This window comes from Felis catus, chromosome C1 (assembly GCF_018350175.1).
Source record: "Felis catus isolate Fca126 chromosome C1, F.catus_Fca126_mat1.0, whole genome shotgun sequence".
Classification (NCBI taxonomy): Eukaryota; Metazoa; Chordata; class Mammalia; order Carnivora; family Felidae; genus Felis; species Felis catus.
Window position 1 is genome coordinate 21875427 of NC_058375.1, and position 27262 is coordinate 21902688.

Genomic DNA, 27262 nt, shown 5'->3' on the forward strand with positions numbered 1-27262 from the left:
ATAGCAAAGTAACTCTTTTAAGTATGAAGAGTATGTGTTATACAGGGAAGATCACAGTAATACAAAGTGCTCGGTACTCTGTGAGGCACATCGCAATTATTTCACGGGTTACCAGTGTTATAGAAATACTACCAAAATGAGGTTGGAACTGCTTTAGCCATGGATATGTTTAGTGAACAGCAGTTTTTCCTTTTGGCTACCTCAGGAGCTAAGATTCTTGGTTTGTATTAGTAGTAATATTTTTAGACCTCTTAAAAATCATTGTTGATTCTCAGAGTTCACAATATTCCCCACTTATTCCTAATCTTCTTGCTTTTGTATGTGTTCATTCATTTGTAGAATATAAACGGCATTCGCACAGAGGAGGTGGCTGCCGTGACAAAGGGGCCATCTACCAGCCCTGACTCTGAATGGGATGGTCCCAAGCATTCACTAATTCCTAGTAAGAGCCAAATGACCACCCCGTCGGAGTCTCCACAAAGCTTTGAGTTTGGCTCCCTCTCCATAAGCAGCAAGGAGACAGAAGAGAAGGAGCAGGGAGCAGCTGGCTATCTTGATATTAAGGAAATGCCGGGAGGCTCAAGTGGGGAATGTATAGGAGTGGAGGAACAGGCCGGTGTCTTACAGTTCTCAGTATCACCAGCTTCCTCTCAGCTGCAACTTGGTGAAAAAAAGGCAGAGAGTAGTGAAGAACATGTTACACCAGGAGAGCCACTTGGAAAGCACAATGGATCATTTCTTGACTCTCGTGTGGGTAACCAGTTCCCCACCCTCATTCGAAGTTTCCAGGTAGTAACCATTTCAATGATGCAGGTCTAATGACTCACTTTGGGAGAGGGCCAGAATCTGCTGTGTGGAGGAGGTGGTGGTGGTGGTGATGATGAGGGCAGTGGCCTCTCTGCTTTCTTCAGAATCACAGAATAAAATTAAAGCCCTCGATTACTACAGATAAATGTATTCAGAGGGACTAACTCCATGGCTAGAAATGCTTTCTCCCCTGATGACGTAACAAAATTCTTGGGGGTGAATTCCAGCTGTTTATCTTTATGAAGCTGGTGTAAGTGGCTTCCTCTTTCCCTTGTTCAAGTATGGGCTATATAAAGAGGTAAATTTCTGAGACTTCCATGATGAAGAGCCATTAAGTGTTCGGAGGCCATGCTCAAAAGATTCAAATACTCTTAATTAAAAGAAGCAACTGATTTTTGTTTATGTGCTTTCAGACCCCAAATAATGATTTATGCATTGCAGCCGCATAGTATAGCCCACCACTCCCACTGACCCCACTCACAAGGACTTCCGTGCTCATAGGCACTAATCTCCTATGCTAAGGTGGATGGCCACTTACCTTTATCACAATCAAGTGGTAGTTTTAGGGTGATTCATAGACTTTGGAAGGGGAGCTGATGGACAAGAAGCCTTTGATATTCTACTAATGTTCATTCTTCTGAAATTCTGAGATTAATCACCAGGTGGTGGTAGAAGTGATTATTTTCTTTCCAGTTTTCCAAATACTGTTTTTCTTCTCAAGAACTCCAAAGTGAATGTCTGACATTGATTTGAAAGAAGTTGATGAATTCCAGGATAATGCACTCCAATGCCACTGCTGTTTCATGTACCATTTGTAGTTAGTGGAGGAAATGCGACCGATTTTCTTAATTATAATGGCACAGTCACAAGGACAAACAAAAGTGACTGCTGTTTGGCAAACAGTTTTATATTCAAATTCTGAAGGTCAGCCTAAAGTGTTTTATATCACCGATCATAACTGTCTGATCTTACAGCTTTCCATTAAGCATATGAAAATGATTACAGTAATGCTGTTTTTTAATATCCCTCATGATTTGACACCTTGTCAAGGCTACTTTGGAATAGTGTCCAAGTCTCGGGCAGAGACTGAGCTAGCCCTTCGCTTGATTACAGCTACCACTTTGATCAGATCAATGTCAGAAGATTAGTTCTCTGTAGCCTTCAGAAGACTCTGGTAACTCTGTTTCTTTACTGCTTCACAGCCTCCCCTGGTGAAGACTCAGACTGTCACCATCTCAGATACTGCCAGTGCTTTGAAAAGCGAAATCCCAACCAAAGATGTCCCTATTGTTCACACTGAGACCAAGACCATCACTTACGAGGCTGCCCAGGTAGGACATGGTGTGATGTTTCAGAAGCCAAGACTGAAGTAAACACAATAAACCTCCTTTCTTTACAGAGTCTCTAATTATTTGCTGCAAATAATGCTGGGCTTTTCTGGGGTAATTCTTTTTAGAAGAGATTACTGATCTAAGGATATCCCAAAGTACTTCATTAAAAGCAAAGTTGTCTTGTGTCTGTTTGCTTATATCCACCCAATTCAATTAGGGAAGGCAGTCTGTGTAATGGTTAAGAACATGGGCTTTGGATCAAAGTGGAGCTTCTCCACTTCCGTTACTGCAAGTGATTGAATGTCTCTGAGCCTTGATTGGCCCCTCCCCTTCTTCCCCCACCCCGCCCATGATGTTAGTATCTGCTTCATGATTTTATTATGAAGATTATATAAGATACATACTGTATGAACTTGACTTGAGCATCATGCCTGCAAGTGTAAATAAGTAACAGCTATGATGATTATCATGTATTCCAATTAAATTTAAAACCACACAAGAATTGGGGTACCTGAGTGACTCAGTCAGTTAAGTGCCTAAATCTTGATCTCAGCTCAGGTCTTGATCTCAGGGTCTCGCACAAGAATTTAAGTATTTACAATTTTTATTTAAATAGAAATTTTGTATACTTTTAGCAAAATTTCTCCTTCATTGTTGGTAATTTGAATGAGCTAAGAGTTGCTTTATGTTGAATCAGGTTTTTTCCCTTTTTTTTTTTTTTTAAATTCACAGAAGCCAAAAGTTAGAAAAAGTTTTCCCTCTATAAACTGATAAGCAAATATAAGCAGATATTTGTTGAGCATTTGTGTATTAGGTCAAAGCAGTCTACAAGGTAGACAGAGGATCTACTGTCTGGAACTTTGGTTATAGTTGTCAGAAACAGACAACAAAACACATAAACAAGTATATAAATTTCAGACATGGTAAATGCTATAAAGAAACTAAAATAGGATAAAGAGTTAGACAATACGAGGGGCACCTGGGTGGCTCAGTCAGTTAAGCATCCGACTTGCTCAGGTCATGATCTCACGGTTGGTTTTTTGTTTGTTTTAAAAAAAAATTTTTTTTTTTTAATTTTTGTGTCTTTATTTTGAGAGAGAGACAGAGTGCGAACAGAGGGAGGGGCAGAGAGAGAGAGGGAGACACAGAATCTGAAGCAGGCTCCAGGCTCTGAGCGGTCAGCACAGAGCCCGACGTGGGGTTCGAACTCACGGACTGTGAGATCATGACCTGAGCCAAAGTCGGGCGCTCAACTGACTGAGCCACTCAGGTGCCCCTAAAATTTTTTTTTTAACGTTTATTTATTTTTGACAGAGAGAGAGGGAGACAGAGCATGAACGGGGAGGGGCAGACAGAGAGGGAGACACAGAATCCGAAGGAGGCTCCAGGCTCTGAGCTGTCAGCACAGAGCCCGACGCGGGGCTCGAACTCACAGACCACGAGATCATGACCTGAGCCAAAGTCAGAACCTCAACCAACTGAGCCACCCAGGTGCCCCATGATCTCACAGTTTTTAAGATCAAGCCTCGAATAATGCTCTCCACTGACAGCGGGGAGCCTGCTTGGGATTCTCTTTCTCTCTCTCTGCTCCTCCCTTACTTGCACACACTCTCTTTCTGAAAATAAAATAAATAAACTTAAAAAAAAAAGAATTAGACAATATGAGATTGTATGAAAGGTTGTTCCAGTGGGGCTGGCATAGTCAGGAAAATCCTGTCTGAGGAGGTCACATTTTGGTTGAAGCCTGCATGACGGGAACGAGGCAGCTGTGCGAAGCTCTGGCTGAGTGATTTCACCTAAATCCTTATGGTTAATTCTCACACTATGAACTGGATGAAGATATCCCTTTTAGCAAACAGTGTCACTTGCCGATTAAAAGCATGTGCTTTGCAATTAGACAAACAGAAATTGTATCCTAGCTCAACCACATACTAGCTGGATAACTTTAAACAAGTCGCTAATCTCTCTAACCCTCTGTTTTCTTGGCTGTAAAATGGGGCTAATATCACATTCCATTGCAAGATTTGAGGGAGGATTAAGTGAAATGATGTCTGCACAGTGTTTGGCACATTCGTGGATGTTCAGTTAATGTTTGTATGCTTCCCTCTTCTCTCTTGTGGTCTAGAGTGTGGAATTCGAGTTTGATAAATAATGAAAGGCTGCTGGGGCGCCTGGGTGGCTCAGTCGGTTGAGCGGCCGACTTTGGCTCAGGTCACGATCTCACTGTCCGTGAGTTCGAGCCCCACGTCGGGCTCTGTGCTGACAGCTCAGAGCCTGGAGCCTGTTTCGGATTCTGTGTCTCCCTCTCTCTCTCTGACCCTCCCCCGTTCATGCTCTGTCTCTCCCTGTCTCAAAAATAAATAAAATGTTAAAAAAAAATTTTAAAAATAATGAAAGGCTGCTTAAAGTGTTTGAGCAGTGGTGGTAAGGCAACATCATTGAAGCATGATTTTTGGAAGATGATTCCTAAAGCTGTGTGCTGAATATTTTAAAGTCGGGGGATGCCTGGAGACAGGAATATGACTAGAGCTAGTCTGGGGAGATGCTTATAAGGAACTGAAGTGTTGCTGGAGGAAATGAGAAGAAAGAACTGTGTCAAGAGAGACAGAAATGAATGAATAGGACTTGGCAGTGCAGGGGGTTGAAAAAGGAAGGAATAGGAAATTACTTTAAGATTGTGCATGTTATTAACCAGAGGATGTAAGAATTACTTTCATATGGTAGGAAACTCTTTAAATTGTCATTGCCATGGAAACAACCTAACTATCCACCAGTAGGGAACAGGTTAAATAAATTATGATATATCCAATTAATATAATTCGGCACAGCTATTAAAAAAAGCTTCTGATGGAAATAATCTGTGTAATAAGTTAATAGATTAAAAAGCATAGTGGAATGTGGTATAAATAATATGCTGTTTATAGGAGGGAAAGAGGAGGCTCATATATGAATATATTATCTCTGAATGAGTGAGTACTCAAAAAAAAAACCCCAAAAAGCAGTCGTGGCCTCAATGAAGGATCTGGGACTACAGGACTGTGGTCAGGAGTGGGAGGAGACTGACATTTCATTCTGTTCCATTTTGAAGTGAATTTTGTAGCATATGCGTGAAAGTTGTTAGGGCCAACCTGCACACAGAAGCCCACGTGGTTTGAGTGTAGCCCCTGTAAAAAAAGGAAAAGGAAGCAATCATTTTAGGTTTTTGTTTTTTGCTTTTGTTTTTGTTTTTGAGAGAGTGTATGTGTGTGCATGCAAGTGGGAGAGGGGCCAGGAGAGTGGGAAAGAGAATCTCAAGCCTTCAGGGTACAGCTTGATGCAGGGCTCAATCCCATGACCCCGGGATCATGACCTGAGCTGAAATCAAGAGTTGGGACACTTAACCAACGGAGCTACCCAGGTGCCCCAGGAAGCAGTCATTTTAAAATATATTCACATGTAGGAGAAATACAGAGGCAGCATCATGTGCTAGAGAAAGCATGTGGGCTTTGGAGTTAGACTTGGATCTTAATTCCAGCACTTGCTGGTTTTGTGACCTTTGGTAAGTCACTTAAACTTTTTGAGTCTTAGCTTTCTCATCTGAAAAATATATTTATAAGGTTATTAAGGTAAAGATAATATTTTCCTGGCGTATAGTAGGTATTAAAAAATGGTAGCTATTACTATATTATATTGTTATATATCTACCTTTATTTCATTTTATTTATTTATTTTTTTAACGTTTTTATTTATTTTTGAGACAGAGAGAGACAGAGCATGAACGGGGGAGGCTCAGAGAGAGAGGGAAACACAGAATCGGAAGCAGGCTCCAGGCTCTGAGCCATCAGCCCAGAGCCCGACGTGGGCTCGAACTCACAGACCGTGAGATCGTGACCTGAGCTAAAGTCAGACGCTTAACCGACTGAGCCACCCAGGCGCCCCTACCTTTATTTCATTTTAATTAGGCTTAAGACAGTCAGCCAAAATACAAATCACTTCTCATTACTCATGCTAGATAGCAGAGTAGAGTGGGGAAAGTACTGACTTTAGAATCAAATTTCCTGGGTTTAAACCTGCTCCATCACTTACTAGTGTGCAATCAAGTTAATCACTCTGTGCCTCAGTTTCCTCATTTGTAAAATGGAGCTAATAATAGTTCCACCTCATAGGGTTGTTGCAAGGAACAAGTTAATGTGCATTTCAAGTTAAGTTGTCACTGGGGTGCCTGGTTGGCTCAGTTGGTTAAGTATCTGACTTTGGTTCAGGTCATGATCTCACGGTTTGTGGGTTTGAGCCCCGTGTCAGGCTCTCTCTGCCCCTTCCCCGCTCCTGCACACACTGTCTCACTGTCTCTCTCTCAAAATAAATAAACATTAAAAAAAAAAAAAAAAAAACTTAGGTACAGGGAAATGCACAGATTTTAAGTGTTCAATTTGATTGATTTCCACAGATGTATATTCCCGTGTGACCAGACACATTTAGGATACAGAAGATTTCCATTACTCTTGAAACCCTCTTCAACTCTTCTAGTTGCTTCCTACCCCTCTAGGCAGCTACTGCTTTGGTTTCTATCACCTTAGCTTAATTTTACCTGTTCTTGGATTCCATATAAATGGAAGTATACAGTAGTACACTTTTGTGTCCGAACATGGGTTTTGTTTGTTTGTTTGTTTGGTTCATCAAAGTTATATGAGTCTGTAGTTTGCTGTTTTTTATTGTTGAATAGTATCCCATTGTTTGAGTGTACCACAATTTGTTTATCCTTTCCTTTGTTGATGGACATTTGAGTTGACGCCAGTTTGGAGCAAATGTGAATAAAGATACTGCAAACACTCATGTGCAGGTCTTTGTGTAGACATATGTCTTTACTTATCTTGGGTAAACACCTAAGAGTGGAATTGCTAGGTCATAGGATAAATGGATGTTTAATTTTATAAACGGCTGTCAAAGCCACCATACCATTTTAAGGAAACATTGGTTAAAGGGTCAAAGGAAAGAGACCACTTGTGGGAAGAGTATAAGTCAGAAATCATAACAAAGTCTCCTCCATCTTCCACTTCTTCAGAGACAGAAAGCAGGGAGGCAGTCGGTGGGAAGTAGAAAAATACGATAGAGTCACAGATTTAGTAGAGGTGGAGCTCTCAAAAAGGTTTAGCCCTCCTGACACACAAATTTATATTCTTTTTTAAAAAATGTATTTATTTGGAGAGAGAGAGGGAGGGAGGGAGTGAGGGAGGAAGGGCAGAGAGAGAGAGAGAGAGAGAGAGAGAATCCCAAAGAAGGCTCTCTGCTCTCAGTGAGGAATCTGATGTGGGGCTTGATCTCCCAGACCGTGAGATCATGACCTGAGCCAAAATCAAGGGTCAGAGGCTTAACCTTAAGACTGAGGCATCAACAAGCACACCCAAATTTATATTCTTATAATCATGTATAAAGTACTTCTACGATCTCTTTAGATCTGCACAATAATGCCATGGTGGGGGCAGAGCCCATCTTACAGTATTGCCTGTTATAGACGAGAAAACTAAAGCTCAGAGAAAAGGACTTGCCCGAGATCCCATAGCTAGTTAGGTCTGAGCTGGGACCCAAACCTCAGTCTTCAGACCAAAAGTTTTCTGGCCCTAACTTGCAGTGCAAACGTTTATTGCCTATAGAACCTTGACAAATTATTGAACTTCTCTGGCCCAACTAACTAAGTTAACAGTTGCATTGTGTGCTTGGCACATAGTAGAAGTACAATAAATAATAGTTTAGTTCGAATCTAAGGTAGATGAGTGGGTCTGGGCTAAGAAAGTGTTAGCGAACGAGCCAGCAATATACCTAGCATGGTGCTGGCATGTATGTGCATGATTTATGATTATGTGAGATGTAGGTGTCACAGGCATGTCCCCTCTCTTTGTTTTGTCTAGATTCTTACCTGCAAGGCAACTCCAGCCAGAAACTCTTCTTCCTAATTCTCATCTGCTCCTCCTGTCTCCCCACCCCCCATATCTCAAAGTTTTGCCTCAATGAAATGTGGTCCTGCTCATAAAAAGGCTGGAGGCCTCTGCTTATAATACAAATGACTTACATAAATAAAGAGGCAGAAAAACATAGTAATGTAACACTTTTTTTTTTTTTTACCGCAGGTTCTTTATGAGAATGATTGCAATTCTCTAAATCTCCTCTGAGCCCGTGTACGATACCAGAACCTACTGGTCATTGTTTTCTGGACAGCGTGTTGGCTCTGAGCAGCCTCCACCCTTCTAGTCTCCTCTGTTTCCATCCCAGTCACAGGGCTGTCAGCAGTTCTGAGTCCTGCTACCACCCCACGGCCACTGATAACCACCTCTCTTCCTTTTTGCTAGTGTCATTTCCCAACCTGATCATAATACATTGGTTTTGGTCATAATGTGGTGAGCTCTAGAGAAACAAGAAGTAGCCGCAGCCCTTGTTCTCTGTGTAGATTAGTTTCATAGCCTGGCATTCTAAATACTTTTAAACTTTTCCTGATAAGGATGGTCCATTTCAATACTAGTTTTGTTGTCAGAAGGGTCATTAAGGTATTTTGTAGGTTTCTTCCCGTGGTGTCTTAAAGGGATATTTCCTACCTTATTTGCTCCAGTCTCCCATCTCAGTTTTCAAAGAAGATAGCCTGAGATTCCTTGGCTCCATAAGCCCTGGCAAGGACCTTTCCCAGTCCTTTATGGAAAGTTCTGCCCTATGATTCAGAACCTACCCATGCCTTAGCACCCAAGAGTTTACACTTCTCCTGCCTTAGATGGTGTGTGAAGAGCTTCAGGTTTGTAGAGAGGACAGCTGCCACATACAAGTTTTGAGTGCTTGAGCAAATCACTCGCTTTCTCTGGGCCTGCATTTTCTTACCTGGGAATGCTAATCAGTCTCTGCCCTTTCTGTTGATTTCACAGGGCTTGTGTGGGCATCAAAAAAGACAAAGGTTTTTTAAGGTTTATTTTTGAGAGAGAGTGTGAGCGAGTAGGGGAGAGGCAGAGAGGGGGACAGAGAATCCAAAGCAGGCTCTGTGCTGACAGCAGCGAGCCTGATAGGGGGCTTGAACTCAACAAATCATGAGATCATGACCTGAGCTGAAGTTGGACGCAAAACCGACCGAGCCACCCAGGCTCCCCTAAAAGACAATGTTTTAAAAGCCATTTGTGAACTCTAAAATGCCGTATACACATGTGTGGTCATTGTCACTCTTATTGGCTGTTTTCCTGCCTTCTCTCTGATCCACTCCTGTCACTGACCCAGTGCTAAGAAAACTGACCATCCAACGTTTTTAGAAGGAGCCTTGTTGCCAGGGGATTGTTTTCTTTATTAAGAGGTCGCTGTAAGGGAATTAGGTTTTTGCTTTAGAATGTACAGCCAAAGAGCAAAACTGCTTCCTGCCACATTTGCCCACAAGGCTTCCTGAGAGGCATGTTGATGAGCTGTGGTTTTTTTCCCTGCAGACTGATGATAGCAACGGAGACCTGGACCCAGGAGTCTTGCTAACAGCTCAAACCATCACATCTGAGACCACAAGCAGTACAACCACAACTCAGATTACCAAGGTAACAGACCAGTTAGAACTTCCTTCTGGAAGTCAGTGTTATGCCAAGCGTGGTGCCTCTGTAGGAAGGACCCTGGTCGTAAGCAAGGGTTTCCAGTTCGATCCCTACTGAGCCAGATTGTTCCAACTGTCACAGATGGAAAGGCCCTGCTGCTTTCCCCAGTGGTAAACCTAGGGAGACCCTGAGGGTGTCCTAGTCTAGTGAGGAGTCTCGTAAAGTCGTATGTGCTTGTTGTCTTTACACGTGCGTCTCACTGATCACTACCCTGTCTGGACGTAGGTTGAAAAAGTCAGTTTAAGGGCAGGCGTCATTGGTATTATTATGCAGCTATGTTTTCCAAGTAAAAAATCAGAACTCAGGGCCCAACAGAGAGTTTTTATATCATGTCCGGCGTCAAGGCCATGGGAACTATAGTTTGCCCACTGAAATAATTGGAATTATTAGAATATTGTTTATGGGGACAAACAGCACAAATTATCTAAAATCAGAACTACTCCCTGAAAATCAGACAGTCCGTGTTTGCTGTAGCACTAGAGGAAAATGTATTTTCTTGTAAGTAAGAAATCTAGATTTCTGACCAAGCTCTAGTATCAATACACAGATGACTAGAAGTTAGTTACTTACTGTGTCTAGACCTTAGTTTTCCTCATCTGTTATTTAAGGAAACCTGCCCACTCTGAGGGGGTTATTTGAGGATCTTTTGATATTAATAATACGAAAATGCTTGAGAATAAAGAGCCTAATTTCAAGCTCCATGACATTTTTGTTCACAGTCTTCTGATTTTTCCCCTTGAAAATAGTCAAAATATACAGAAAAGAGCAAAAAGAAAAACCTATCTGTTTTTATTTACTCACTGAATATCTATGGTATTTAGAAGGAAGAAAAAGGGAAAAGTAAATAGCAAATTGTGATTTTCTGTTTTGCTTATTAAAGATCTTAGCAATCCAAGGGAATAGAGATGTGCTCATTTTAGTAGGTGCAGCCAAGGGTTTGGGCAAGTGGGTAAGCAAGCTATTCTAGACAGTACCCAGCAGCAGATTAAAATTTGAAGTAGAGCTTTCAGATTAATCTTTTACTATTGCTGGGGTTTTTTTCCCTTTTCTCCTTTCCTTTCTTTCTCATATGCCCACCTCCCTTTGGTTTCAGACTGTAAAAGGTGGGATTTCAGAGACGCGGATTGAGAAGAGAATTGTGATCACAGGAGATGCCGATATTGACCATGATCAGGTGGGAACACGGAAGAGATTATGGGCATGGAGGAGGTCTCTGGGAGGGAAGATTGATGGATATAGGAGTTGGCTTTCAAAAGACGCCTCTGCCAGCTTCATCCTGAGGAACCCCCTGGACCACTCTAGTGCTTAAATGGGAAGGGCAAAGGGAATCAGACCGCGGAGGCCTGTGGGATGGGGGCTGCAGGTGGGGGGAGCATGAAGTGGAATAGAAGGAATAGAAAGCTTTTTAGACTCAAAAAGCTTGTGTTCAAATCCTGGATCTCTCCATATTGTAGCTCTTAGCTTCCTAGGCCTCCATTTCCCCATCTTTAGGATGGGCATTATGGCATCTTCCTCTCGAAGTGGTTGTGAGAATCAGGTGAGATGGGGGATGTCCCCCATGAGGTACATGGTGGGCTCCGGGTGAACAGAGCTGTTGCTGTTCAGGGGACAGCGTGTCCCTAAACGTGTACTGGAGACAGAACAAGATAGTAAGACAAAAGGAAAGTGTGATCCTTGCCCTCAGAGGGCTTAGTGGCAGAGGAGATGAGGGGAAGCAGGAGGAGGTAGACTGAGAATCAGGAGCCTTGACTTCGATTCTGTCCTAGATCTGTCACTGACTTACTGTTTGACCTTGGGCAAACCATACTACCTCTGATTCTTTTTTGTCTCCTAAAAGAGAATAGGTTGATCTAGATCATTTCTGGGCTCTTCTGAGTGCTAAAAATCTATGTTTCTATATTAATTAGATGCTAATTGTGCTGCAAGCAATTAACAAATAATAAGGTCAGGATTGATGCTCCTAGCTCTCTGCTGAGTGAGGTGAGAACAGTAAAGCTGCAGAGAAGAGGGGGTGGAAGGGACTGCATGCAAATGCTTCTGGAATCATTGACAGCAGTGCTGGAGCAATCATTCTGTGGCCTTTATGCTGATATCTTGAGTGCCTTAAAAAAAAAGAAAGAAAAAGAAAAAGAAAACCTGAGCTGCACCACGGGCAGCTCCCTTGGTAGCAGGGCTGAGACTCCCAGCTGAGAATGGCTGCCGAGTCCAAGTGGGAGGCCCTGCAGCCTGTTCGCCTCTGCTTGGTGGACCCCACTGTTACCTGCCTGCACCCACCTACTTGGTCCGGTTGATTTGAGCCCCTGCTATGTGTTCAGTCTGTGTTAGACAGCAAGAGCAGGAGGATGGGAAGGTGTTTCGGGTTTGGAGTGAGACAGCACTGAGTTGACTCTTGATTCTGCAGCTTACTAGTTGTGTGTCCTTGAGCAAGTTTTTTTACTTCTCTGAGCTGTAATTTTGCCATCTGTAAAAGAAAGATGATCCTAGATTTCTTTCAGGATTGTTAGAAACATACTTGAGAGCTCAGAGAGATGCTCCTTTGTCCCTCAGTTCTGCTAGGTATGAGGGATGCACGGAAGGGATGAGATATGGTGTATGCTGGATGGGTGGGGAGGCAATTAAAGCAAGAAGTAGTGTGTTGCAGGCTTTCCTGGAGAGAGAGGTGTCAGCCAGAGTAACCGAAGAGATGGTTTGGGCTGGGCCTTGACACATGAGCAGGTGGGTTGGGAAAAAAAAGATCAGGGAAAATGAGCAGGGGCCTATAGAGGTGCCAGTTTCATGGAGTCAGGAGACCAAAAGAGGAACTTCCCCTCTTCCCTCATCCCTCCTAGAGATAGTTCTTAAGAGCCAGGTTCAATAGTCAAGTGTTCAGATCTAGCTAGAATCCTTTTTTTTTTTTTTTTTTTTTTTAAATTTTTAACGTTTATTTATTTTTGAGAGAGAACGATAGAGTGCGAGCAGGAGAGGGGCAAGAGGAGACAGAGAATCTGAAGCAGGCTCCAGATTCTGAGCTGTCAGCACAGAGCCCAGCATAGGCCTCAAACCCACCAACCGTGAGATCATGACCTGAGCCAAAGTTGGACGCTTAACCAACTGAGCCACCCAGGCACCCCTTTTTAAAAAAATTTTTTTAAGTTGATTTATTTATTTATTTTGAGAGAAAGAGAGAGAGAAAGCAGTGTAGGGGCAGAAGGAGAGAGAGAATCCCAAGCAGGCTCCATGCTGTCAGCAGAGTCTGATGTAGCGCTCAAACTCACAAACCGTGAGATCATGACCTGAGCTGAAACCAAGATTCAGATGCTTAACCGACTGAGCCATCCAGGCTCCCCTAGTGTCCTTTTTAATAGGGAGGGCCTGTCTCTTGAGAATCCCCAGATCACCGTTCCCCAAAGCACCTTGGGTGCTGTGAGCTTGAGGCTCAGAGACTTGCTACCCAGGAAGAGTAGTGGTATAACTTCCCTGACTTTCCCTCTGTTTTCATTTAGTTTTTCTAAAATGATCAGAATTCCTTCAGATGCTAACACAGGGTCTCCCTGAAACTAAATGACAGTGTAGTGAAGGAGAAAGCCTTATAGATTTAAGTTAAAATCCCTGCTGCATTACTTACTAGCTGGGAAACATTAACCACTTTATTTAACCACTGAACCTCGGTTTCTTTGTCTGTAAAATAGAAACAATGAGGGGCGCCTGGCTGACTCAGCTGGAAGAGCAGGCAACTCTTGATCTTGGGGTTGTGAGTTTGAGCCCCACGTTGGGCACAGAGCTTACTTCAAAACAAAGTGGAAACATGGGGTGCCTGGGTGGCTCAGTTAGTTAAGTGTTCAACTTCAGCTCAGGTCATGATCTCACGGTTCGTGGGTTCAAGCCCGTCGGACTCTGTGCTGACAGCTCAGAGTCTGGAGCCTGCTTCGGATTCTGTGTCTCCCTCTCTCTCTGCCCCTCCCCCAATTCATGCTTTGTCTCTGTCTCCCTCCCTCTCTCTCAAAATAAACATTACAAAGTAAAAAGTTTAAAATGAAGTGGAAACAATGATGCTACCCTAATTTCATTGAGCCATCCTGAAGATTAAGTACATAATAATAATAAGGTGCTTAGGCCAATGCATGGCATCTAATAGGCCCTCCCACTCTTCCTTACTTTCTTTCCTCTCCGTTAGCCGAAGATACCTCTTCCTTTTTGTAGCGTGCTTCTATATTTTCCTCTTCTGTTCTGAACTTCCCGGCTACCCTATAGTGAATACAGATTTTCCACTCACTTCTTGAGTGAATCCTCCCAGACCCACCCAGCAGGTACAGCTGTCACCCCTAAAGTCCCTTTATGATTCCTTGACGACAGCTCTAGCCTTCCCTGTCTCTGTGTTTTCACTCCAGGAGCCTCCCTATGCAGGATAGGGGAGGTAAGGCTATTATCAGCTTGGCTTAGCCTAAATGCTGCCCCGGTACTACAGACGGAAAGATTGAATTTGCCAGAGAAACCATGTCCTGAGACCCCTGCCTTCCTTCACCAGCCAGCCTGCTTTCTGCCTGACGAACATTGTTTCTGTCTTTCTCAGGTCCTCGTACAGGCCATCAAGGAGGCAAAGGAGCAGCACCCAGACATGTCAGTGACCAAGGTGGTCGTCCATCAGGAGACCGAAATCTCTGAGGAATGAGCTCAGGTATGGGCTGTTCTTGGTGGGGTGGAGGGGGTCCACTGTCCCCCCCCCCTCAGAGAACATGGAGGGGGTCCACTGTCCCCCCCCCCCCCTCAGAGAACACTGAGCAGGAACATCCCCCAGAGGTGTCCACACTGGGACTTAATAAAGCAAAGGCAAAGGAGAGGCTGATGAGGGAGACAGAGAAGTTACTAAGGATTTGGCTCCAGTGAGAGCAGCTAGCCTCCTTGGGTCCTCCTGCCTTTATCAGGCCAGCAGCGATAGGCTGGAGGACACACCCTAGGCCTGGATGGAACCCCCCACTCACTCCCTGAATCTTCCCGTTTCCTCCTGCTTCTTCACTTAGCCTTCCCTCTCTCTTCTGTCTGCGATCTGCTCTCTGCCGTCACAGGGATCTCTGAGTCTAAACCTCAGAGAGCCAGAGGAGAACAAAACCAAGAAAAGCAGGACCTGCCTGTCCGGAAATGTGGGCTTGGGGGCTAGGGGACGAGGGGGCCAGGCCAGACTAGAAAGTTGAAAGCAGCATAGCAGCTTTCAGAGAGCCCAGGGATCCAGATAAATTTACGCCTAGAAGTAGTTTACAAACAACTCGAAGAAGCCATCGATCACAGGTAGGACTGGGCTCTGTAAAACTGCTCAGGCCCTGCTTGTGACTTGGGGCCCCAGAACTGGCAGTGGGGCTGGGTGGCTGTTTTCCTTTGCTGGATTTAAAGAGTGTGCTTTCTCTCCTCTAGGAACTATCCTACCCCAACTCCCCGCCTGTCTCCCATCCAAGAGAAAACCAGCAAAATGATAAAGAAGCTTTCCTGCAATAGTCAGACACCAGACTTTGAAAACTACTCTAAACCGCCAGAAAATTTCACTTTCTATTTGGAATTTATACCAAGAGAGTCTTCTAGACATCACTGGTTCTTTTAATACTTTTTCTACATTGTGATACCAGAAATTGTTCAACTTTTCACTCTATGGACTGTTTTTAAAGAGCTTTTTGGTTTTTTTATGGGGTGGTTTGTAACCCCTTTAACCTAGCCTCTCTCCATTTATTTCCAACCCAGATCCTGACAGGTCCACAGAATTCTTGGGGAAATCCTCCAGAGATTCTGTCAGCTGTGTTGGGGGCCAAAGCCAGCTTAATGGGGCTTTCCTGCTCGTCCCCTAGTTTTATACCCTTTGGATGTCAGCAGAAACTTCATTCACCAGCCCTTTCTCAGAGCCAATGATGTGACTTTACCATGTGAGGCAGGGCAGCTGTCCTGATCCACAGGCCCCAGGAAAACGTCCCTGTCCCTTTGTTGAGGGTGGTTTCAGTGAGGCAGAGATCTCTGCTAAGAATGTAGTATTGTTTTTCCTTCTTTCCTCCTATTCTTTCTTTTGGGAGCTTCTTTAGATCAAAGACATAAGAAGTGGTTTCATATCTATCTGATACTGTGAATGTTTGAACATATCCGTGGCCTTCACCTTCCTGCCCTCCCTCCCCTTTTACCTCATCAGAAGCAGTGGCTCTGCTAAGTGCTCCCCCCACTTCCCATCTCAGGAGACCAAAACTCACAGAAAAATAGGCACTTTTGGCCAGAAGCTCCAATGGCACATTTTTAGTGGCGATTTAGGCAAGGAGAAAGTTAATGAGGTTTTAAAAAAGGTTTTCTAGTTCTGGGAATGTGCACTTCACACAGGGGAATGGTGGGGTTTACCTCAGTCAGATCTTGCTAAGAAGTATTTCCAGGTGACCAACGCTGGGCCTCTTTCTGTAATCCTGGGATGACAGGGAATGCGACTCAGAGAGGAGGTCTTGTCCCTTGTCCTTTCTTCTCCTGACTGGTACCTGCCTGCAGACACCCTTCTGGAGCAAGGGAATTGACTTTCAGGGGCCATCCTTCCCACAAAACCCTGCACGACAAGGGGAACAAACACCAGCCCTGCTCGTTCCCACTCGCCATCTGAGGCCTGTCAGGTTTTATAGGCTTGATTTTTGTGGTGGGTTGTGGGTTTATTTTACTTTTACTTTTTTCTTGTTGTTGCTGTTCGTTTGGTTTTGAAGATGGGACTGACTGATGTGCCCAATTCCACCATTCCTGGTACGTCTGGGGGCATTTTTATTTAATAGCACTTCTCGAATCTTCCAGCTTGCTCCCACAAACACATCTGCCCGGAAGTTCTTGGCATCTTATTCTGGGACAGAAGTGAACCTCATGAGATAGACAGCAGATCACAGTCAGCAGTCTCGGGGGGCTCCGGAGCAGTGAGAGACGTCGAAAACCCCTGCTCCCCACTGTGGGAGGCAGCCACCTGTGTCCAAATCCTCTTCTGGCTGAGTCTTGTTTTAGGCAAACGCAGCTGGTTTGAACTGATTGCAGACGTGTGCATTTTCCTTTAGTACTTATGTGAGAATATTACTAGCCGAGAGGCAGCTCTCTCTGGAGAGGGATGAAGAGCTCAGGTAGGGTATATGACAGGCCTGCGGAGACAGGACTGTCCTGTCTCAGGAGCAGACTTCCAGCCCGTGGGCACAGGGTCTGAAACGATGGGGCTCTCTTGGTGGTACCCGTGCCCAGGCTGCGTCGCCAGGAGTGGTGGTGAGGTTAGGAATCCAGCTCACATCAGAAGGCGTGTAACGTGAGCTCCCTTGCCCGTGGCCAGCTGTCCTGTTGAAAGAGCTGCCAGCTTCCCAGGCTGCCAGCTGTGGAATGAAGAGGGTCGGGGTAAGGAAGAGGGCACAGGGTGAGCATCAGCGGCCTGGCATGCCGGGTTCTCCACTGCCTGCACTGATGCGGCAGCTTTCACCGCACAGGACCTATGACAGGGGCCCACGCTTCCCCTCGGCTCTGTCACCCGCTCACAGTGCTTCTCCTCCCGCTTCCTTAACTATAAATTGGACCAGAAGATCGCGAATGCCCTTCCAGCACTGAGAAGCCACGATTTGGACAAGCTAGGCAGAAGGTGTCCTTCCAAGCCTCTCTCCCTATCCTGCCTCTCTGGTAACAGATCTGAGGGTTCGACAGTTGTTTGGATTTTATTTCTTCCTGCAGTTGTGTGTGCATTTGTGTGTGTGTGTGTGTGAAGAAAAACAGATTCTGTCCAGGTGGAAATGGTGAAGAGGGGAGGGGAGAGTTTCATTTCCAGGGTCAGAGACTTGGCAGCAATTTCCCTAAAGTGACTCAGACACACCACAGTAACAATTCTCGCTGCAGTTTTATTTTTATTTCACTTGAGAAGTAAAGACTTCCTCCAAGCCACATGAGGTCTCTGTCACCCACCCACCACCCACCCACCCACCAAGCAGGACCTAAATTTCCAAGCCGAGGGCCCGAAGAACCTGGCCACAGGGACCTTCCAGGGCCTCTTTGCCCTCCGGCCCAGGCCTCCCCATCGCATGTTCTGCAGGGCGGTGGAGGGGGGGGAGGGGACAACCGTCTGCCCTGGGAAGTGGAGCCAGAGCTATGGCCTGACCAACACCACAGAATGCCCACTGCTCGTGGAAATACCCGCCCAGGATCTCAGCCCCCGGCTGGCTGTTTTTACAGATCTCTCTCAAATGTATTATTTTGGTGACAAAAATGAAGGAGCTTTGTAAATTTTTTTAAAATTATGAATCATATCAAGTAGTTGTTTACATTTCTTGACAAATAGGAACTATGGCAGCAGAATCAAATTGGCAAAATCTCTAGAGTAAAAAGGCAATAATTAGGTCTGCTGTTTTGGCCTTTTGTAGTAAGAGAAGTGGTGTAGTGCTTAGATTCGTGTTTGGTCTTGCTTCTTGTATTGCATTTTTCAATAAACTTACAAAAAAAAAAAAAAGACTGAATCTGTGAGAATTGATCAACTTTTAAAGTTCTGTTTTCCTACCAGCAATCTGGTAAAAATTAAACATGGGTAAGGGAGACCCAAATTCAAGCCACTTTCTAAAGTAAGCTACCCACATTGGCCAAAATGTGGCTTCAACGTTGTATAAAAGGAGATCTGACAAATGCTTTTTGCCTGCTGGAGGGAGATTTTGCAGCACAGGCCATGACAGAGGAGAGAAGGGGGCTTCTCAGACCTGTTTAGGGAGGGGCCAGACCCTCGGTAGGAAGACTTTGGCAGTAGTGTAGCCCTAGTGGGGTGTACCCCGCATGGCTGAGGGGAGACAGGGGCTGAGGTGGTGGGAGATAAAGCCTCAGGCCCCATCCCAGATGGCAGTGGAGGGTCTCTGCTCTACCCCATTGCCCATCTTCCCCGACCCCGCAACTGGCACCACCTTGGAGGGAGCCCATCCCAGCCTGTAACATCCCAACCTACCTTCTGAGTCTTAGGGGTCCTTGCTCACCACTTGGGGTTTGCCAAGACACCAGGTTTCTCCCAGTCACCCTGACCTGGACCTCCAGCCCCCTCAGGTACCTGTCCGAGGCTAAGTAAGGCCACTTTTGGAGGCTTAAAAGAGATCCCAAGGCCGAGTCATGCTGGTCTCCAGACTCCACATTAAAGCTCATTGTCTCCAGCTTATTGAACCCTGTGCAGTTGGCATTTGTCTGCCGACGTGCAAGTCAGGATGCCTTAGCAGCTGATGGGGCCAGAGCATCCACCTCCAGTCTGGGATGTGACTGATGCTTCTACTAGATATTGGGACTTCTGGTCCTGTTACCAATGTCCATGCTGCAGCCGCCTAGAAGGCTGTCCCCTGCTCCTCAAACCCGGGCTCCCAAGTCCCCTCCTCCTCCCAACTTGGCATAACCCCCCAGACTGAGGCGGTCCAGCCGTGGCCAGCTCCGGTGAGCGCAGTCTCGAGCTGCCGGGGCCCCAAGTAGGAGCTCCCCAAGGCCCAGATCCAGAGACTTGGAATGTTCGATGCAGGAACCAGAGGGCTGCACGGTGATAATCACATGACCAGTCTGGGTCCGTGGACCCCAGGGTGGGGGCAGCCCTGGGCCCTTCAGAGGGTAACTGTTGAGCAGGGCAGGTAACCCCAAGCGAGGATTAGCAGGCTCTGAACGCAGACTCCGCACTGACGGGACGGGTGAGGTGCCCCGACGCGGGGACAGGTCCCAACTTTCTGGCTCTGCGCGGCCTATGGCTCGGGGAGTCCTGGGTCCGGGGCTGGGGAGGAGGGCGCAGTCCCAGCCGGCGCCGTCAGGAGGGCGGAGCGCCTGAGCCCGCAGCACCCCCTGGCGAAGCCGTCGCGTCTCCAAGTCGCGGTTCTCGTAGAGTAGCGTGTTGGCGCAGATGAACACGAACAGGCCGACGCCCATGACCACCGGCCCGAGGAGCCGCAGCCGCTCGTGCGGGCCGTGGGCCCGGCCGGCGCCGCGACCCTCGCGTCGCAGCTCGCTCAGGAGGGGCGCGCTGGCATTGGCGGCGCGCGGCCCTGGGGCGCCGGCGCGGTGCGGCCAGTAGCCGGCCACGGCGATGCCCATGCCCACCAGTACCACGAGCGCCCCCAGCGCCGCGAACGCCCCCGACGGCGAGCGCAGCCGCAGCCGTGCCCGCACCCGCAGAGGTTCGGGCGGGGAGCGCGGGCGCCGGCGGCGGCCCAGGCGGCGGCCCAGGCGAGAGACGCGGCCCTCGGGGCTCCTGCGCACCTCCCCGCAGTCTCCAGGGCTCCCAGCCGTCATCTCGCCGTCGTCTAGGCGCTCTGCAGAGAGATGGGAGGCAGGGACTGAACCGACGGGCCTAGGGTCGGAGCGTCAGGTGGGGGGCCCAAATCCGGGAGGCAAGCTCAGGCTGCCTCGCCCAGGCCGCTTGGAGATCCCTGGCGGCCACCCCCGGATTTTCCCGGGCCGCGAGGCGGGGAGCCGCCCCCGCTCGGGTTTTCCGCAGCGGAGCTCGGAGCCAGGGACGCGCGGCAGAAGCCGGAGTTGGCCGGGCCCGCGGGCGGAGAGGAGGGAGGGGGGGCGCGGGCTGCTACCTGGCGCATCCTCGGCTGCGGGGCTCCGGCCTCCAGAGCCCTCTTCGCCAGCCCGCCGGCCCCGGGCCTCAGGAGGTGTGCGGGCCCCCCGGCAGTGGCGTCTCCAGGGTAAGTCCCGCCCGGGATCGACCTCACCCCCGCACGTGGGTGCACCGTAAAGGAGGGAGGGGGCGCTCAGTCCGCCCGGGTCCGCTGGGGTCGCTCGCGGGCCCCACCTCCCCCCTACTGCGCTTTACATACCGCAGCGTAGGAAGGAGGGGGTGTCACTGACTTCAGCCTCTTCCTGCCCGCCCCCTCCTTTCAGACCTCCTCAGTCTGCACTGAAGCTGCAGCAGGAGAGACTTGAGCTAGACTCCAGGAAGACCGTTCCGATCAAGACCAGCGGCAGACTTTGCCCGGGATTGCTTTAAACTCCGCGTAGACGAGGCCTCTCCTCCCCCAGCGGCCGGGCAGTGGCCACGGCAGGGCGCAGGGGGCTGCAGGTGCTGGGCGCGGGGCCCTGCCGGTAGAGCTCCCCTCCGGCTCTCCCGCCGGCCTGGGCAAGGCTGTTCCCAGGTTGCAGCGTTTCCAATTCGAGCTCCTCGGGATGAATCATCCCCCTTTCCCGCCGCCTGTCCTCCTTTCCGGCCTCCTCCACCCGAGGCCTCTGTGGCCCGCGTCCCGGACGGAGCAGCACCGCCCCAGCACCTCAGGCCGCCCCAGCCTGGGCCGCCCGGCTTAAGCCCTTCCCGGCCTGTGGCCTGAGGACTGGAGCCGGGGCCGGGTAAGGAGTAGCTGGGTTGTGTGTGGTGTGGCCCCCATGGGAGGGAGGGTGTGGGCGGAAACCGGGCCCCCGCCCAGGAGCCCTGGCCCACAGGGGGAGAGTTAGGACCTCGCTGTCCGGTGGTGCGTCTTCACTCCCCCAGTATGGTTTCTAAACAGCTTCAGTGCTGGACCCTGCAGCCGAAGCCCCAGGAAGGAGGCCTTGCTACCCCACTCACTCCCCATCCGCACCCCCGAAGCTCAAGACACGACACCCCATCCCTGCCTCCAACAGGAGTGCCTAAGGCCCGGGGCCTAGCACTGAGCCGCAGTCTGCCGCGTCCAAAGCCTAATTTTCACAGATGGAAACTGCGGCCCAGAGAGGCGGAGGAGACTGCCGGGGTCACACGAGGAGGGGGCTCTACCGGGACCCGACGCCGGGCCTCCCGACCCCGGCCAATGCTGTGCACAGCCACGGGAGCGTCGTGGGAGGAGGCAAGGGCCGTTCCCCGTCGTCTCTGAGTGCGGAGCCTTTTCCCCAGCCCGAAACCTCAGAAGTGACCACCCCGCCCCAGGCCAGAGCTGGTGTCCCGGGCCCAACCCCGAAAAGGTCGCCCGGAGACCCCGCGCGTCTCTGCGTGGAGGAGGGCGAAGGCCTGCGGAGAGATGGCCACATGCCTTGAGACCCCGAGACTCTGGAGAGCGTGAGTCCACGCTGGGGACCCCAGGGGGACAGAAACTTGGAGCCACAGTCGGAAGGTCTCAGGCCGCGGGAAGTTGCTCCGGGCCGGGTCCCTTGCACTCAGCCAGCGTCCACACTCTGCCCGGGGTAAAGGGAGGACCGGACTCCCGCCGCCCAGGGCCTTTCCGGAGGGAGGGGAAACAAAAAGTTGAGGAAAGTGGGAGGCGAACCCCGGACCCTAGTTCTGCTCACCTGGTGCCGCCGCGCCCAGGAGGGTCCCGGTCCGAGTCAGCGCGCCGCGGGTCGCGCGGCACTGCCGCCGTCTCCACCGAATCTTGACCCCCCCCGGCCCCGCCCCCTACTCGGGCTCCGCCCAGCGCCGCCCAGGCCCCGCCCCCCAGGAGCCCGGGGGACTGGCTGGCTAGCACCCCGCCAGGCCCCACCGCGGGAAGAAGGCAGCCGCTCAGGTCTGAGGGTCGCAGGTAAGCGCTGTGTGCTGGCCTGGTGGCTCGGAGGACCCGGGGGTCCGAGTCCCCGGCTTCTGTCGTTCGCAGAGGCCTGGGAGGGCCCCCTCATCTCACGTGGGGAAACCTGGAGAACCCTGCCGGGCTCCGTAGCGAGCGCGCAGACTGAGGACTCGAAGCCCGCACGCCCCCATCCCGCGCCTCTCAGCCCTTCATTCTAAGCGCCGGGGAGAGGAACCCCGGAGGCGTGTGAGAGAGCCCGCTGCTGCCCCGCGCCGTCCGGGGAGCTCCCCGGAGGAGGCGGTCCGGTTCCTGCCCCGCCCGCGCCCCCAGCCCTTCCCGTCCGTGAACCTCACTGCCTTCACCCGAAAAATGGGCTTCAAGGTGTCCGCCTCGCAAGATGCGGAGAGGCGAAAATCCAGCGTCGGGGGCGGGCACTCGACACGGGGCGCAGCCCCGGGTAACCCCGCGAGCGCTCAGTGAATAGCAGCCCAGGGCAGGGGTGGGGGCGGTGGGGCTGAGCCCTCTCCCAGAGCTGAGGGAGTCTAACGGAGTGTCACGGGTCCCGCCGGCCTCCCTAACACTGAGAGGACGCGCCCCATTTGGAGTGGGGAGGCGGCGCTGGTCCCCGCTCTGGAGGCACTGGGAGCGCCCCCAGCCGCTGGCCCGACGGGGCCGCGCAGCTCTCGCCCAGCCCGCCCCCCGAGGCTGGAATGCGGAGCGGAGCGAGGGGGTCGGCTGGCGGCCCAGTTTCCATGATGCGGGGGGCGGGCTCGGAGGAGAAGCGGGGGGAGGCGCGGGCGGCCGGCCAGGCTCCGAGCCGGGCCCCCCCTGGCCCCCGCTGCCCGGCCGGGCCCCTCGGGAGGAATTTCCGGCCTGGGATTGATTATAACCCTCCCATCCCCCGGCCGCCGAGACCCCCCGGCCCGCGGGGCGCGGGGGAGGGGGAGGGGGAGGGGCGGTAATGAGACCCGGCTGTGCGCCCGGGGCGGGGAGGGGGAGCTCGAGGAAGTCGCCGGCCTGGGCCATCCCCGCCCCCTCGCAGGGCGCCACTCAGCACAGCTAGGCCTCGAACCCAGGCCCCGGCCCTCTGGCCCGACTGAGGAGACTGGGGGTGGCATCAGCGCCCTGGGAGTTTCTCTCCCAGCGTGTCCCAGCGTGGACAGGCATCCCTGGGAGCGACCAAAGCCTCCTCGGGGAAACGCGGATGCCGGCCTCCTGCGGAGCGGGTAGGGCCAAGCTGGGGTCAAATGGGGTCGGAGAGCCAGCCGGGGTCGCCTTCCCGCCGCCGCGTGAGACTGAAGGCTCCTGCGGCCAGAGCTCCGAAGAGAATTCCCTGCGCCCTGCGCCGGGCTGTTGTTTGCGCTCCACGAGGCAGTGGCCTCCTTCCTGCCTCCTCCGGCCACCCCCTTTGCTCGAGACCCCCGTGGACCCTGCACTCAGTCCATTCCCGCACACCTACTGCTCCTCGCCGCCACCCCGGCCCTCCGGCAACCCCTCCTGCGGCTCAGGTCCCCACCCCACCCTACACCGTCCCCGCCATTCCCCCGCCCGCCTCGCTGCTCTTCCTGGGGACACCAACTCCAGGCTAAAGCTCAGTGTCCCGTTCTTGTCCTTGCTGCTCCACCTGCCCTGGCGGTTACACGTGCTCTTCCTGCCTGCCCCTCCTGGCTCTTCTTCCTCGAGGCCCCTCTGTCCTCCCCCCGCCCCCCCTCCCATGTTGGGGCTCCTCCAGCCTGAGCCCACAAGCCCATCCTCACCTTGGGCAACCAGACACCTCCCCAGAAATGTCCCTGCTCCCGGTGATCATGGCCCATTCCTACTCCTCCTGTTCCCCCTTCTGTAAAGGGCCCCCCTGCTCACCCCAAGGCCATCTCCACCAGCAGTCACCTTAGGCTCGCTCCTCTCTGCCTTCTCTCCAATCCTTCCAGTCCTGTGGACCCTCCGCTTGGGATCCCCAATTAGCTGCCTTCTCCCTGTCCCAGGGCCACTGTTCTGCGCAGGGTCACCAGCCATCTTTCTACCCTGGATCTAAACCAATCACTCACTCTTGCTTAAAACCCTCAGTGGCTCCCCAGTGATGTCTAAATGGAGTTCAAAACCCCTTCTCATCTCCACAAACTGGGTCCTGCCCCCTCACACCCTCCCTCCCCCATAGCTGAACTTTCTCCCATCCCCACATCTGTGCTCTGGCCTTGGGGTGTGACCCGGGCCTTGCCTCCTGCCATGAAATCCCACTGCTCTGATCATCCCCTTGGCTCCTTCTCCTTCAGACCTTCTTTGCACCTCTGTGACCCCAGAGTAGGTCAGCCCCGCCCCTCCCAGACCCCTGCCTTCCACACCCTCACCCTCCCCTTAGCAGCACTGCACAGGAGAACTGAGATCGGTGTTTGGGATTTGAGCCTATGTCTTATGTCCCCCTGGTGGTGAGCTCCGAGGGGAGACCTGGGTCTGTCTTGGCCCTCCACTGGCTTGTTTCTCCCCCACCCGGGGGTCCCTCCTAATCCACACCGCCCAGACAGCAGGAAAGGACTCTGCTCTCTGAGTCCCAGTTTCCTCATCTACACAAAAAGGGGGGGGGGGGGACACTACTTTCTAGTGTTGTTTTGAAGACTAAATAGGAGCACACATGTTCAGCATCTGGCACAAAGTGGATGCCACCAAACAGCTGATCCCTCCTCTGACCCTGGGGTTTGGGGCACAGAAGACAGTGTTTGGGAGTTGTAGGAACCTTCCCTGGCATCATTTGGGGTGGTGGTGAAAAGGGGTCCTCTTTTCCTAGACATTATTTTTTTAATGCTTATTTATTCATTTGCTAGTATGTTTATTTTTGAGAGAGAAAGGCAGAGCTTGAGCAGGGGAGGAGCAGAGAGAGAAAGGGAGACACAGAATCCGAAGCAGGATCCGGGCTCCGAGCTGTCAGCACAGAGCCCGATACGGGGCTGGAACTCACGCACTGTGAGATCATGACCTGAGCTGAAGTCGGACGCTTAACCGACTGAGCCATCCAGGCGCCCCCTCTTTTCCTAGATATAACCCCATTCGGTTTCCTTGAGAGTTCAGCGAGGTCAGTGATATGCCCAGTTCGCAGAAGAGGAAACTGGCTCAGAGAGGCCAAGACCTGCTGGCAGACACACAGCTGGGCCGGTAAGTGCTCTTCCCCTCCACAGAGGGATGTCCATGGGCCCTGCTTAGCCGGATGGACGTTCAGATGTGTGGGCAGCCAGTGGCTTTATTATTGGGACATCAGTCTCCTCCTGGATCTGCCCTGGCTCCTGTGTGCCAGGACTCCTTTCCTTCTGAACCAGACACAGGGACCCTGAGGTCCCTGCCTACTTGAGACTCCATGTTCTCTCTGAAAGCCACTGTGGGGAGGGAACAGCTGTCATCACCTGCATGTCACAGCCCCACCCGAGGCCACAGAACAGCAGGGCCTGGGAATTAATCTCCCTCATCTCCAGTTTAGGAACAGCCAGGCTGGCTGGGTCCAGGACGCCCCGGATTTCCTGCCTGAGCCCCAGGGGTTTCTAAATCCATCTTTGTCTCTGAGCTGCCCCAGGAGCACTTACAGGACACAGCTGAGTGACTGTGTGGCTCCCAGCAAGACCACAGCCTCAGCTAAGAATCCCGAACCCGGGCAGAGGAGAGAGCAGACTCTGGGACCCAGTTTTGATTCTACTGGTCTTTCACTGTGTGACTTTGGGCACATGCCAGGACTCCCTCCTCTGCCTCTGTAACCGGACCTTCCCAGGAAGAACTGGTGGGAGATTCAATAAGAAATGTTTGGCAAATAGAATCCAGAACCCCACTCCCAATGCCCCATTTTACTGGGGCAGAAACCAATGCCCAGAGAGGCACAGTGACTTGACCAGGGCAACCCAGCCAGTGAATGGCAGGGCTGGGCTTCAGGCCCCACAGTTACAGGGTCCCACCCAGGGCTCTTCAGGGCGTGCTGGGTTGTGAAAACTCAGTCCATCTCCCCACCCAAAGCTCTGAGCTGGGCGGTGGGTTTCTCCCCTGGTGTCTCTGTGCCGCTGGCAAAGCTCTTAGGAAGAATGAGCTCCCCGTCTCCATTGCTCTCCAAAGCCCAGGGAAGAGAAGGAACAGAGAACCTGGGCGACACTGGGAAGGCCAAGGAGATGAGACCTGGGAGACAGGGCAAAGCCAGCCTCCTGCCAGAATCCATAGGGTGAGGGATGACAGTAGGAAGTCACCATCTTGTCACGCTCCCCCTGGCTACCAGCTCCTTCATAGCTGTTACCTCCTTAAGTGTGCAAGACAAGCCTGAGAGAGAGGTGACACTCTCACCCCTTGTCACACATGCAATGCTACACTACCTCCCACCAGCCCTGTGACCGTGGCCAAGTCAGCTTGGCCTTATGTTTCCTCTGCAAAACAGGGACAATGGTAGCAACGACTGCAGGGGCCTGTGATGAGGACGGGACTCCACAGGAGACTGTATATGGTGGCCCTAGAGTTCTGACCTTCAGCGGGTTCTTTCCCATCAGTTTCCTCTCCTATAAAATGTGAAAGTCAGGCTATTGATTGTATCTCTACAGCCACCTCCTCTGGGGACCAGAGAGGAGCCAGCCCTGGGCCCCATCCAGATGCTTCAAGGGGTGGAGTGAATAGACCATCCACCAAAAGCTGAGGAAGCAACAGTCGACTCCATGTGGGGGCCAGGCAACACGGAGGACTTCATGGAGGAGGAAGGGGGCATTCCCGCTGGGTTTCAGAAGAGCCCTGCGGGCTGCAGAGGGGGAGGATATTCCAGGCTGCAGGGACAGCATGCACACAGCCTGGAAGCATGGGCAGGGGTCAGGTGCTGGAGAAGGAGCAGGGGATGGGGTGAAGGGGGTCGGGGCCCCCAAACATCAGGCTCAAGATCCAGGGCTCAGCCCTCTGGCACTGGGAGCCATGGGAGGTTTTAAAGCAGGGGAGTAGCCTGATCCATACACACCTGGGGACGGACTTTACAAACTCTTAATGTGGCATCTGGAATAGTTTCTCCAAGGGCAACAAGAGATGCGTGATGTGGAGCCCCAGGCCGACACAGGAGCAGGTATGGGGCCAAGGAAGGTTAACGCCGCAGAAGGAGAGAAGGCACCTGGTGGTCATGGGAAAA

General features: G+C 50.9%; 2 protein-coding genes across 17 annotated transcripts in view; one reads left to right on the forward strand and one right to left on the reverse strand.

The window, feature by feature from the left end:
* The window catches only part of EPB41 (erythrocyte membrane protein band 4.1), a 200414-nt gene extending 182247 nt beyond the window's left edge, over positions 1-18167 (forward strand). For 8 of the 14 annotated variants that reach the window (XM_019836513.3, XM_019836510.3, XM_023258386.2 and 5 more), the window contains 6 exons: positions 340-789; positions 2010-2138; positions 9566-9667; positions 10815-10895; positions 14271-14375; positions 15107-18167. In XM_019836513.3, the coding sequence (XP_019692072.2) occupies positions 340-789; positions 2010-2138; positions 9566-9667; positions 10815-10895; positions 14271-14369 (861 nt within the window). In that variant the 3' untranslated portion in view covers positions 14370-14375; positions 15107-18167. The remainder of the gene's footprint in view (positions 1-339; positions 790-2009; positions 2139-9565; positions 9668-10814; positions 10896-14270; positions 14376-15106) is intronic. The other 6 variants (XM_023258392.2, XM_023258393.2, XM_045035412.1 and 3 more) reach the window with 1 other exon arrangement.
* TMEM200B (transmembrane protein 200B) lies at positions 18132-22854 on the reverse strand. Of its 3 annotated transcripts, none has more exons than XM_023258398.2 (2): positions 20491-22854; positions 18132-19977 (listed from the first exon to the last, which is right to left on the reverse strand). In XM_023258398.2, exon 2 carries the CDS (start codon positions 19955-19957, stop codon positions 19034-19036), a length of 924 nt encoding a protein of 307 aa, XP_023114166.1. In that variant the 5' UTR covers positions 19958-19977; positions 20491-22854; the 3' UTR covers positions 18132-19033. The 3 variants fall into 3 exon arrangements, with proteins under 3 accessions (XP_023114166.1, XP_044891361.1, XP_003989827.2); XM_045035426.1 differs by having other exon boundaries at positions 20251-22854; XM_003989778.6 differs by having other exon boundaries at positions 21926-22853.
* Positions 22855-27262: the final 4408 nt, after the last annotated feature.

Coding starts and splice junctions, on each gene's coding strand:
- TMEM200B (XM_023258398.2), bottom strand. CDS start 19,957: ATGACGGCTGGGAGCCCTGGAGACTGCGGGGAGGTGCGCAGGAGCCCC.